Genomic DNA, 13,486 nt, shown 5'->3' on the forward strand with positions numbered 1-13,486 from the left:
AGGTCTTCCGTGTGGGTGCAGGGGCATCTTCTACTGCTATCCCAGGCCACAACAGAGAGCTGGATTGGAAACAGAGCAGCTGGGATTAGGACCGGCGCCCATATGGGATGCCGGCGCTTCAGGCCAGGGCGTTAACCTGCTGCACCACAGCGCCAGCCCCCAAGTGAAAATTTTTAATGGTGGCTTCCATTCAATATTATATAGAAGAAATCGTAAAAATGATGGTCAGGTGCTTTGCAGGCATCCATTGTATGCACACAACTACAGAGATTATTTTAAAAATTGTGTTTGTGATTCCCTTCTTTCCTCATTCCCATTGTGTTTGGAGAAATGGGTGTCTCTCTCTTGTCAAGCTGTAGTGATGACAATTTCTTCTGATCACTAGTAGGAGCTCCTGCTCCACTAGTTTGTTTACTCTGTCTCAAGTGAGCCCTCAGGCTGGTATTGTGCACATATGCATAATGTACAAATGTTGTTTAGCCTTGGATTGTGAATAACTTCCAGAAATACAATGACAATTGAGAGTTAGCAAGGCTAAGAGAAAAGATTCTGATTCTGCATGAACTGTCACCTCACTCAGCTTCACCAAGCTCTGAATATGGTCAGATCAAAGAATTCCCATTGTAGAGTCTTCCCCAACCTCCTTATATGCTTCTATGTTGGATCTTGGTCTTATCTTTAGCCCTAAACCCCAAGTGGCTCAATTAGACACTCTCAGTTCCCCATCTGCAACCTAAAATTAATAACTGATTTCCCTGTCCTAGTGTTAATAAAAAGAAAGAAAATAACATATGTGAGTTTAATTTGAAAAGCTAAGAATCACTGTGTAAAGGTATTATATATATTTTCTAACCAGAGAAACACATAGTGTGCACATAAATATGCTAAATAACCATTAAAAATAATTATTTAAAGTCAGGATGCTAAGTATTTTACTGCCATCTGGTGGGCATTAATCATGCTTTGTTTTTTAGATGCACTTGGATAGCCAACAGTTTTTGAATGACCTCAGAAATGATATTGAAAAGAAAATAGGCTTTGATGCTATTATGAGGGTTCGTACCAGCACAGGTAATTATCATTAATACCATTTTCAGTCCTCTTTTTTTTAAATAGTTGTTTCTTCTTCAGATTAATAGTCCAACAAAGAATTACAGTAAAATTAAGGAGAAGCAAAATTTCTCCTTTTGCTTATCTTTAGGTTTCAGAGCCACTGATTTCTTTGGTGGAATTTTTATGAACAACACCACTGATGTAGAAATGGCAGCCATTGATTGTGACAAGGCAGTGACGGTGGAGTTCAAGCACGATGACAAACTTGGTGAGGACAGTGGCGCTTTAATCCAGGTGATTTAAAGTTAATTCTCATCTTTTGTTTTCTAGTTCATTACTGACAATGATCAGTGGAGACACTAAAATACAATCAAATGTGTTAGTCTTATCATAAAGAAATTCAGCTGTGTTCATCTAAAGGCAAAAGTCATTAGATTAGAATACTCAGTTGTACAGTTTATCCATGCATCAATTCACATACAGGAAGTCATACCTCTGTATCATGCATGTAAGCCCTGCATACTTTCAGTGAGCACCATGGGCATCAACACACTGATTGCCACCAATGTTCATTGCTTTCTGGCTGCAGCACCTACTCACTCCTATTGTATATGTCTTGTTTGCTTAGGCTGCCATAACAAAATACCACCGATTGGGCAGCTTAAACAATAGAAATGTATTTCTTCAAAATTCTGAAGTTGGAAATCTGAGTTCAGGGCATATGAGGGCCTTAAGGATCTGTTCTTGGCTTCTGTCTGTGGCTTGTAGATAATCTTCTTCTCCCTGTGTCTTCATCCCTGTTCCCTGTTTCATATCTGTTTCTGAAGTTCTTCCTCTTAATAGGATTCCACTCGTTCTGGATTAGGTCCCATCCTAATGACATCGTTTTATTTTATGTACCTCTTGAAAGACCTTTTTGTAAGTGCAGTAACATTTTGAGGTACTAGGGGTTGGGACTTCATCAGGTGAATTTGCAGGAGAGGCATATTTCAGTTCTTCACACTATGGTAAACACATTATCATAAATAAGTAGAATAGGATCTATCTTTGTAATGTGTAAAATTTATGAGGCATCTTGGAGACTGAATTAAAACAAGGAAAAATATATTTGATAGTCATGGTTTTCAGACATTAGTGTAGCTGTTAAAGGAGGGAGAGATTGGCATTGAGGAAGAACTTTAATTTTTATTTTTTAAAAGATTTATTTATTTATTTATTTGAAAGGTAGAGTTACAGACATTGAGAGAGAGAGACAGAGGGAAAGGTCTTCCTTCTGTTGTTTCACTCCCCAAATGGCTGCCATGGCTGGAGCTACGCCGATCCACAGCCAGGAGCCAGGAGCTTCTTTCCTGGTCTCCCACACGGGTGCAGGCGCCCAACCACTTGGGCCATCCTCCACTGCCTTCCCAGGCCACAGCAGAGAGCTGGACTGTAAGAGGAGCATCTGGGGCTAGAACCCGGCACCCATATGGGATGCCGGCACCACAGGCGGAAGATTAACCTAGTGTGCCACCGCACCGACCCCTAATGTTTATTTTTTAATCCCAGATAATTTTGGGGAATTGGTCACATCTGGGCATTCTTGAAATGTGTATCTCATCAGCATCAGACCTAAAGACATTGTCAAACTGGTTCATATGTAATCAAGGGATGTGAGCATTGGTTAGTGCTGTGAGCATGAAGAAAATTGTTTCTGGATCTAGATCCTTGGTAATACAGTCTGGGATGTGTGAAATGTAGACTAGCTGTGGAAAAGTGAACAGATACTTACTTGTGATTAGCCCAACAGTAGAAAACCCAGGGGATGAATCGGTCATTATTCTCCCTTGCTTACTGATACCCAATCTTTAACAATAGTAGAAAACATTGTGGGAAAATCTAGAGGTATTTTATATGAGAACAGTTTTATAAATGCAAGTCAGATATGCGAGCCAGACAAACTCATGACTTCAATGTTGCTTCTGCAGTGTGCTGTGCTTTACACCACCATCAGTGGTCAGAGGAGACTTCGGATTCACAACCTTGGCTTAAACTGCAGCTCGCAGTTAGCTGATCTTTATAAGAGCTGTGAGACAGATGCCCTTATCAACTTCTTTGCCAAGTCAGGTAACGCTTTGCCAATTACAAGGTTCAGTAAACCTTACATCGAGACAGGACTTTTGGATTATTGGAATCAGTAGCTAAAAAGAACAGTGGTGTGCAGCTATTTGGTGGGGAGAGTCAGAACTCGTAAAAGCAAAGGGTGAAGGAGAATGGTCTGCATTTCCAACTCTAGACTAATAAATGAGATAGCTCATTTTAGAAGTAGGCTGTAAATATTGATTTCATTTCCCTTCTGGGAAAGGGTCTGAGTTGGAATTTAGAAAAGGGATGCTTAGACTTTTATTATGGTATGTGAGCGTGCCCCCAACACATGAAGATAATGAAATGAGATTGTCACTACTGTTCAACTGAACTCACTTATCCATGCCATGATAGCTGTGAAATAGAATTAGCCCAAAGGTGGAATTTTCTTTGGCTTTCCTCCTAAGATTCTACAGTATGTTTGGAAGGAGTAATAGTCCAATCCAAAGGAATTATATATCGGAAAACAGCAAACTTCTCTGTGTGTAGAATTACTAATATCTTGAATATAAATCTGGGCCAGCATAACCTTTTGCTATAGGTAGGCTGTTGTTCTTTATTGGCTTCATTATTATAATTACTCAAGAGGAGACTAATAGCAAGTAAGTTGAACATTTATAAATGCTGTTAGTCTTACTTGGTGGCCTGTAGCAATTTGCTCTTTTGTCTGTCTTTCTTTCTTTCTTTCTTTCTTTCTTTCTTTCTTTCTTTCTTTCTTTCTCATATTATTATTTGAGGATATCTGTTTCTGAGGTAAGACTTTGATGTCTTTTTCATTGTTTTGTACATGCAGCATTTAAAGCAGTTCTGCACCAGCCTTTGAAGGTCATTCGGGAAATTCTAGTAAATCAAACTGCCCACATGTTGGCATGTTACCGAAAGAATTGTGCAAGTCCATCTGCGGCAAGCCAGGTAAGACACCTATTGTAGTTAGATGTTAAAGTGTTAGAAACAACTGCTGAAAGAAGATTCCAAGATGGCAGCATAGGGCACAACATACCGTGCTATAGGCTAGGAATAAATGGTTAAAAAAAAATAGTGTAGGAAGTGTACTCTGAAGGGAGAATTAGAGAGAAACCACAGTGGGAATTCTACGAAAGGAAGAGCAGTGCTGTGGACCTGTATGCAAGGTGTGGATGCACAGTATGAACACAAAACACTGAGAAGCTGAGATCTGGAGCAGGCAGCAGCTTGGAGATGGAGGTGAAACCAAATGGTGGCAGCCCGTGGTGATATAGGCAGAGGGAGAGTATAGCATCAGTCTGGCCTGGAGCCCTAGGGGCTAGTGAGTACCCATGGACCCAGTGGAAGTCAAAGGGGCACATTGCTCTTACCCCATCCTCCCCACAATAACTGCTGGCACCTGGCTGAGAGGTTGGATGCCATTTTGGGTTGTGATGGCAGCTGCAGAAGCCCTTGTGTATGTGCACAACTGACTGATATAAGAGGCCATCTTCTTGGCAGTATTGCTGGCAGTGAAGGGGAAAGGGCAACATTCGTCCAGTGTCTCTTCTGTACACGTGTGATCCAGAGATTCTAATGGGGAAAAAAATCCATGGTCCTCAATGACTTTAAGCCTGACTGGGAGGATACACAGGGCTGGGCACCCACACAGGACTGAGAGGCACCCCTAGCCTCCTAACATATTACAGGCTCCAGGGTTCAAGCTGCCTAGGCAGAACACCTACAGACTACTGGCTCAAGGACCATCTGCCTCTCTGTGCACTGTAGAGGCTGGTGGGCAGAGTGGAACCTCTGTACCCAGTGACTGTGGGAGCCTAATGTGCTGAGACTATGGGAACTTGGTGGCTGCACAAGAGGATGCAATGTATAACTGGGTCTTTGGACAATCACTTTGTTTGGCTCTACATGCTCAGAGCTTCCTGGTTGCCTGGGATGGGTCATTGCAGTGGGATTCATACTTAGAATAAGGATTGCATAGATCATTGTGCAATTCATGCAGTGGTATGGATGAGTGTTGGATCCATTTGGGGCTAAAACCTGAACATAGATCACCTTAGAGGAGAGGAGGTGAGGTTGTGATCACACAGAGTTGACCATTTCCCATGTCCAACTTGGATGTTACTCTGGATGCTTGTGCCACCCTGGAGCACTGACCAGAGCTCCCTGGCCACACCCAGCACACACCTCTTGGTAGTCACTGAAAGTGCAAACATTCTACTAAGCCACAGCGGCATAGTTCAAAGATAAAAGCCATCAGAGGAAAAAAAAAAAAAAAACAGCAAATATCTCCACAAATGCCTAAAAGTAAACTCAGAAGTTCTGTAAACAAGAATAAGAAAGACATCATGACCCCTCCCCCCCACCAAAGAAACTCAACAATATTTCAGTATTAGAATGTGAAGATGAAGAGACTGATGAAATGCCGGAAATAAAATTCAAAAGATTAATCATAGGATTACTCCAAAGAAATCAGAAGCAAAGCTACAAAATAAATCTATACATGACTTGAATGAAAATTTTTCCCATGAAATTGAGATTTTTAAAGAGAAATAAAAATGAAATATTAGAAGTGAAGAATGCAATAGATCAAATAAAAAATGTGATATAAAACCTTAACAACAGACTTGGTGAGGCAGAAGAAAGAACATCTAAGCTGGAAGACAAATCTTTGGAAATTTTTTCAGACCAAAAAAAATTAGAAAAATTAAAAACAGTGTGGGATATTATCAGATGACCCAACATAAGTTCTGGGCATATTTTGATAATAAATGTTTATGTGTGGGGCCAGTGCTATGGCTTAGTGGGTAAAGCCACCTCCTGCAGGGCCAGCATCCCATATGGGTGTCGGTTCAAGTCCCAGCTGCTCCACTTTGATCCCGCTCCCTGCTATAGCTTGGGAAAGCAGTGGAAGATGGCCCAAGTCCTTGGGCCACTACAGCCACATTGGAGATCTGGAAGTAGCTCCTCACTTTGGATCAGCTCATCTCTGGCCATTGAGGCAGGCCATTTGGGGACTGAACCAGTGGGTGGAGGACTTCTCTGCTTCTGCCTCTCTGTATCTCTGTCTTTGAAATAAATAAATAAATCTTTAAAAAATGTACATGTATTTGCAGATGATATCCTTCTATATATAGGGGAACCAGAAGATTCCGCTAAGAGACTATTGGAACTCATAAGATATGGGTTTTGTAAAGTTGCAGGATTTAAAATCTGTGCAAAAAATCAATAGCCTTTGTATACCCAGACAATGCCATGCCTGACAAAGAATTTATAAGATTAGTCCATTCACAATAGAAACAAAAATTTTCAACACCTTGAAATCAATTTAACCAAGGAGGTGAAAGATCTCTATGACGAAAGTTAAAGAAGGAAATAGAAGACACAGAAAAATGGAAAAATCTTTCATGTTCATGGATTGGGAGAATTAATATCATCAAAATGTCCATATATGACCAAAAGCAGTTTTGACAAAGGAGCTGAAATCAATCCCTGGAGCAAGGACAGTCTCTTCAACAAGTGGTGCTGGGAGAACTGGATCTCCACATGCAGAAGTATGAAACTAGACCCCTACTTTACATCTTATACAAAAATCCACTTACAGTGGATCAAAGACCTAATTCTATAACCGGATACCATCAAATTACTACAGAACATTGGAGAAACTCTGTAAGACATTGGCATAGGCAAAGACTTCCTTTTTGACAGAAGCACAGGCAATCAAAGCCAAAATTGACAAACGGGGTTATGTCAAGCTAAGAAGCTTCTACACTGCAAAAGAAACACTCAGCAAAGTGCATAGGCAACCAACAAAATGGGAAAAAATATTTGCAAACTGTGCAACTGATAAAGGGTTAATATCTGGACTCTATAAAGAACTCAAGAAATTTAACAACAACAAAACAAACAATCCAGTTGAGAAATGGGTAAAGGACCTGAATAGGAGTTTTTCAAGAGGAAATTCAAATGGCCAATAGACATTTGAAAAAATGCTCAGGATGACTAGCCATCAAGGGAGTGCAAATCAAAACCACAATGAGGTTTTACCTCACCCAGTTAGAGTGGCTAACATACAGAAATCAACAAACAAAAAATGCTGGTGAGGATGTGGGGAAAAAGGGACTCTAATCCACTCTTGGTGGGAATGTAAACTGGTACAGCCACTATGGAATACAGTATGGCAGTACCTCAGAAATCTGAACATACATCTACCAAACCAAAGGAAGTCAGCCTATGAAAGAGTTATCTATACCCCATGTTCATTGCAACTCAATTCACATTAGCTAAGATATGAATCAACCCAGATGTCCATCAAAGGAAAACTAGATAAAGGAATTATGATACACACACACACACACACACACACACACACACTTTGGAGTACTATTCAGCTGTAAAAAAAAAAATGAAATCCTATTGTTTGCAACAAAATGGATGCAACTGGAAACCATTATACTTAGTGAAATATTTCATTCGTGAAAAGACTGATATATGTTTTCCCTGACCCAGGGATAATTAATAGAGTGCCTAAAATATAATGAATTGGCATGAAATTAACATTTTGAGATTCAATGATTGTTTACAGTTCTTGTCTCTTCTATTGAGGAACAGTTTTTCTTTTCCTTCATACTATTTGTTGAACTTTTACTTAGTGTAGGGTTAACCTTATGATCATTAAGTAAACTGAAAGTAGATCTCTGTAAAAATTAAGAGTGGGAATGGGAGAAGGGGGAGGAAGAAGAGTTGGACTGTGGGCGGGAGGAAGGGAAGTATCAGTATGTTCCTAAATCTGTATATATGAAATACATGAAATTTGTTTAACTTAAATTGAAAAAAAGTAAAAAGAAGAAAAATTTCTCAGAAATGAAGCTTGGACAAAGATAAAAAAAAAAGAAACAACTACTCATTCCTATAACATATAAACTGCTTAAGGCTTAGGATTTCGCATGCATTTAAATGATGTATAGTAAACCATACAGCCAAGAAATTGAGAATGCAGTTTTGAGAGGCCATGTTATTTTTATAACCAACACTAAAAAGCATGGCTCTATAAGGTTTTTAACCAAAAAAATGTGCGTATATATTTGGTAGATATTTATTTATAAACAAAATGATATTATCTGTAATAGGTATCATGGGATGGATGTTTGGCAAAGCAGTAAACATGCTGCTTGTGATATCTGCATCTCATATTGGGTTGCCTAGTTGAAATCCTGGCTCTACACTTCTAGTCGAGCTCCCTGATTCCAGCCTGTGCACCCCAAGAGTCAACAGTTGATTTGAATACTTGAGTCCCTGCCATCTGGATTGAGTAGTAGTGGGCTCCTGGTTTCAGCTTGCCCCATGCTTGCTGTTGTGGGCATTTGGATAATAATGCAGCAAATGGAAGATCTGTCTGTTTCACTCTTCTCTGGTTCTCATATTCTCTCTCTGTCTCTCCTTCATGTTTCAAATAATAAGCAATTAAATAAATATTTAAGAATTTGAAATGTTGCTGGTGCCATGGAGTGGTAGGTTAATCCTCCGCCTGCAGTACCAGCATCCCATATGTGTGCCGGTTCTAGTCCCGGCTGCTCCACTTCCAAGCCAGCTCTCTGCTATGGTCTGGGAAAGCAGTAGAAGATGGTCCAAGTCCTTGGGCCTCTGCACCCACGAGGGAAACCAGGAAGAAGCACCTGGCTCCTGGCTTCGGACCAGCGTAGTTCTGGCTGATGCAGCCATTTGGAGAGTGATCCAATGGAAGGAAGACCTTTCTCTCTGTCTCTCCCTCTCACTGTCTGTTACTCTACTTCTCAAATAAATAAATAAAATCTTTTAAAAAACTTAAAATATTGTATCAACAGAATTACCTTTTTTATATAGAGATGAATATGTTGTTGTGAAATATATATGCTTAAATACATGTTAGCAAAGCCTCCATGAGCTGATGGCAGTAATAATATTTTATAAGTGCAAATATAATTTATAAGTATAAACATTAAAGTTATTAATAGATATTATGAATTTTAGAAGAATTGTTTCTGGCTATCTAGTCATTTGAAAAGTTAGAAGATTCTTTAAATATACTTCATTTAGAGCCTCCTATAATACAAAAAGTAAAACCTTAAGTGCACATTTATTTTTGCATTTATTCTCCAATTCACATGATCCCTATGCCAGCTTAATTTAGAAGGTGTTTTTCATAGTGTTGTTTTGAATATCTTAGTATAGAATTTTGATGAAAAAAGAAGACAGTGAGGAACAGTCAAAAGTGACTGCTAAAAGAACTTCTGCAACTCCCAAAAGTGAGCCTTCAGAAGAAAGGATGCTGCAGTTAAAATTTTGAGTCCAAATTCAGAATATGGGTAAAGAGAGAAAACAAAACAAATGTATTTATTAGGCTGTTTAGAAAAGTTCCTTTGTGTGTTATCCTAAGTGATTAAATTAGTCATCTGTTTTTTTTTTTTTTTTTTTGGAAGCTTTTGTATTAATGATCATATAAACAACTCTTCAATCAATATGAGTATTCAGTCCCTTTTGTGGTACAGAAAACTTACCACTTAACTCAGATATCAGTAGTTTCATAGCATGCTTGCTCAAGGAATGGCAGAGCTCACCAGGTGCACCTGGAATCCAGCCTGGCTGCAGTCCAGTCACGAGCATTTCCCACTCCAGTTGTACTGTTTGTCTTAGAGCTCTGGAAACATGATTCTGTCTGGAGTGTCTCACACTTCAGAATGATTAGTTGAAGCAGAACAGGTACAGTACAGTTAGTGTCTTCTCTGGAAGTTTATTTGCTGGTGTTAAAACAACTGAATTCAAAGGCCTTAAGTTAAAAATGATTCTGTTGCCTATTTAAGGGAAAAAAATGTCAGTTTCCTTTGCATTGATAGCTAAGTGCATTTTCTGTACTATTAGATCATCTGGTAACACAGTTATTTATGGATTTAAAAACACTGTGATGCCAGATTATCTCTGAATAAGCTGATAGATACTATTCTTGTTCTTATAATGAGACTCCTTTTTCCATTAGTACATTTCAAATGTAGCCTTCAATATGATATGTTTTAAAAATGATATAACTAACTAAAAAAAAGATATAACTTAGATGTCTTGTGATTATCTATCATGTTGTTTAAAAAATGTAGAGACTATAAAACTATTAGTAACAGTAATATATTAATATATACTATGAACTGGATACACAAGAGGCTTCAAAAGTTCATGGAAATTTCACCTTATCTTTGAATTATATTTTCAGCAAAGTTTTTGAAGGCCCCTAGTTGTAGATTAGCTGAACTTCAGGTTCTCTTCAGATAATTAACTGGAAACTTGGTGCCCTCCCACAGTTCCCTTGTGAGAATAGTAACTATGGACAAATTCCTAAGGGAATTCCACCATTTCCTGTAGAGTACAAGTTCTCCTGGTGTGACCAAGCTGAAAATGAAAGAGCATACACTTGATGATATGAAGCTGAGTTCAGCAGAACTGTTTGTACTGAATTGCCAGGGCCAAGATAAGGCTGAGGCAAGAGCAGGCACTTAGTAAAAAATCCAAGAAGGTACCTGCTCTGATCGTGGATTAAGACGTATAACTGGAAATAATCTGAAAGCAAATGTGTAGGTGTAGTAAGCAGGATCACTTTTTAATTAAATCTAGTGGCTCACTGACTTGAACCTAAATATATTACATCATGTGGGAGTACAGTGTCCTAAAATGGCTGACCAGATGACATTAACTGCAAAGTAACGATGGTTCTTTTTTGATTTATTACCTTGTCTGTCGTTTCAAAACCCAAGTCCAAATCCAATCAAACTAGCCTCATTACTTGCACCTTTCACCCACAAAGAATAATTAGTTATTTGGAGCAGCATTTGGTGAAAGCAGTAAGACCACCACTTAGGATACTCACATCCCATATCAGAGTGCCTGGATTTGAGCTCTGGCTCTACTTCTACCTCCAGTTAATTGCTGATGCTCCCTCTGAGAGGCAGTGGTGATGACTCTAGTAATTTCTTTTTTATTTATTTATTTATTTATTTATTTTTTGACAGGCAGAGTGGACAGTGAGAGAGAGAGACAGAGAGAAAGGTCTTCCTTTTGCCGTTGGTTCACCCTCCAATGGCCGCCGCAGCCGGCGCGCTGCGGCCGGCGCACCGCGCTGATCCGATGGCAGGAGCCAGGAGCCAGGTGCTTTTCCTGGTCTCCCATGGGGTGCAGGGCCCAAGCACCTGGGTAGTAATTTCTTTTAAGATTTATTTTATTTATTTGAAAGCCAGAGTTGCAGAATGAAGTAGAGACAGAGAGGTCTTCCATCCGATGATTCACTCCCCAGATAGCCACAACGGATGGAGCTGCACCGATCCGAAGCCAGGGGCCAGGAGCTTCTTCTGGGCCTCCCGTGTGGGTGCAGGGGCCCAAGCACTTGGGCCATCTTCTACTGCTTTCCCAAGGCCATAGCAGAGAGCTGGATTGGAAGAGAAGCAACTAGGACTAGAACTGGTGCCCATATGGGATGCTGGCACTTCAGGCCAAGGCTTTAACCTGCAGCACCACAGTGCTGGCCCCATGACTCTAGTAATTGTTTTCCCACTATCCATGCCACATCTGGACTGAGTTCCTCGCTCCTGGCTTCAGCCTGGCTAAGCCCCGATTGTCTTAGGCATTTTGGGAGTGAACCAGAGGATGGGAGGTTTTTCCATCTCTCCTTGTCTGTCTCTCTGATTTTTAAATAATAAACATACAGTTTTAAAAATACTTATTTATAGATGTGATTATGAAAGCAGGGGGAAGATTTTATATTTGTAATTTCTTGTCATGTTTTCTTCCCCACCCCAAAATCATTGAATAAGACTATCCTCTTGTTTTGTTTCATTCTTTAACTCCATTGTTGTTGTTCATCATCATCAGTTTACGTGTTCTGTTTTCTTCCTTCTGCTCTCTGTAGTCCACTCTCATCTAAGCAAACTTTTTGTCCTTGTGGTGTCTTTGTTGGTGAACTTACCTATTTGTGGCATTTAGGATGACAGATTCCTGAAGTGTCTTAATATGACCAGATTAATTAGAAATGAGTGAAATTTCAAGATAATAGTAAAAATACATACATGCTTCTAAGTGGGAATCTAAGGTTATTTTTAATCTATAATAACATATAAAATGCCTAACTGGTTGCTAGCCCAAAAATAGCATTGAGTCCCATGGCTCTGGAATTTGATCATGAATCTGGTTACTGCACATTTGATGTTAGTTTTCCTTGACTGGGAAAGTAATGCAGTACCAAGTGTTGTCAGAGGAAAATTTTTATGCAAGGGAAATCATTACAAGGAGCAGAGAATGTTCTGCTCTTAGGAGAAAATATGCATTTAACTGTCTTTGGTTCTTTGAGAAGAGATTAGAAGTTGAGAAGGGAAACAAAACTGCAAAGCAGAGTCCTTCTGCAAAATGTTTGCCTGAGACAGTAGGAAAGTTGTGTCCTACATGTTTCTTACCTGTTTCTTACATGTCTCGTGAGAAGAGATCTGTGGTATAAAGAGATTTAACTTGAGGAATAATTTCCCAATGAGCCCTAAGGGAAATTTTTTTTAGTGTAGACTCTGATTAGTATATATTAAGATAGAAAAGCAAAAAGAAATGGCGACTTTATAGGGCACATACTTCAGATATCTCTGTGCAAATTGTTATCTCCTATGTATAAATTTTTCTTTTGGATATTTGGAAGGAACTGACAGTCGAGTCAGTCAAACTGAATTATTAGCTATCCTTTTATAAAATTAAATTGGAGGTTACTCCACATAGGCCATTGTTAATCATTTTTAAACCTTCAGTTTATGTTTCTAGACTTGCTGCATGCATTGTGTTATCTCTTTTTTCTTTTTTTTTCTTTTTGACAGGCAGAGTTAGACAGTGAAAGAGAGAGACAGACAGAGAGAAAGGTCTTCCTTTTTCCGTTGGTTCACCCCCCAAGTGGCCGCTACCGCCAGTGTGCGGCTGGCACGCTGCGCTGATCCGAAGCCAGGAGCTAGGTGCTTCCTCCTGGTCTCCCATGCGAGTGCAGGGCCCAAGGACCTGGGCCATCCTCCACTGCACTCCCGGGCCACAGCAAAGAGCTGGCCTGGAAGAGGGGCAACTGGGACAGAATCCGCCGCCCCAACCAGGACTAGAACCTGGGGTGCCGGTGCCACAGGCAGAGGATTAGCCTAGTGAGCCGCGGTGCCAGCCACATTGTGTTATCTCTTGACAGTTGATAGTGATATGTACTTTGAGGCAGTAGAATGCAGATATGTGAGCCAAAGTGAGAGTTGGTGAGGAGGATACAGGTGGATTATAAAGGTAGAAGTACAAGGATTCATTCAGTAATTGCAGGTAAAGG

The 13,486-nt window shown here is 39.8% G+C and overlaps 1 protein-coding gene across 2 annotated transcripts in view; it reads left to right on the plus strand.

The window, feature by feature from the left end:
- Positions 1-13,486, plus strand: part of SEC24D (SEC24 homolog D, COPII coat complex component) — a 144,354-nt gene that overhangs the window by 120,212 nt on the left and 10,656 nt on the right. For both annotated transcript variants that reach the window (XM_051819806.2, XM_051819805.2), the window contains exons 16-19: positions 975-1,071; positions 1,202-1,347; positions 3,021-3,159; positions 3,971-4,089. In XM_051819806.2, the coding sequence (XP_051675766.1) occupies positions 975-1,071; positions 1,202-1,347; positions 3,021-3,159; positions 3,971-4,089 (501 nt within the window). The remainder of the gene's footprint in view (positions 1-974; positions 1,072-1,201; positions 1,348-3,020; positions 3,160-3,970; positions 4,090-13,486) is intronic.

The sequence above is a fragment of the Oryctolagus cuniculus genome, chromosome 8 (assembly GCF_964237555.1).
Source record: "Oryctolagus cuniculus chromosome 8, mOryCun1.1, whole genome shotgun sequence".
In the NCBI taxonomy this organism is placed as follows: Eukaryota; Metazoa; Chordata; class Mammalia; order Lagomorpha; family Leporidae; genus Oryctolagus; species Oryctolagus cuniculus.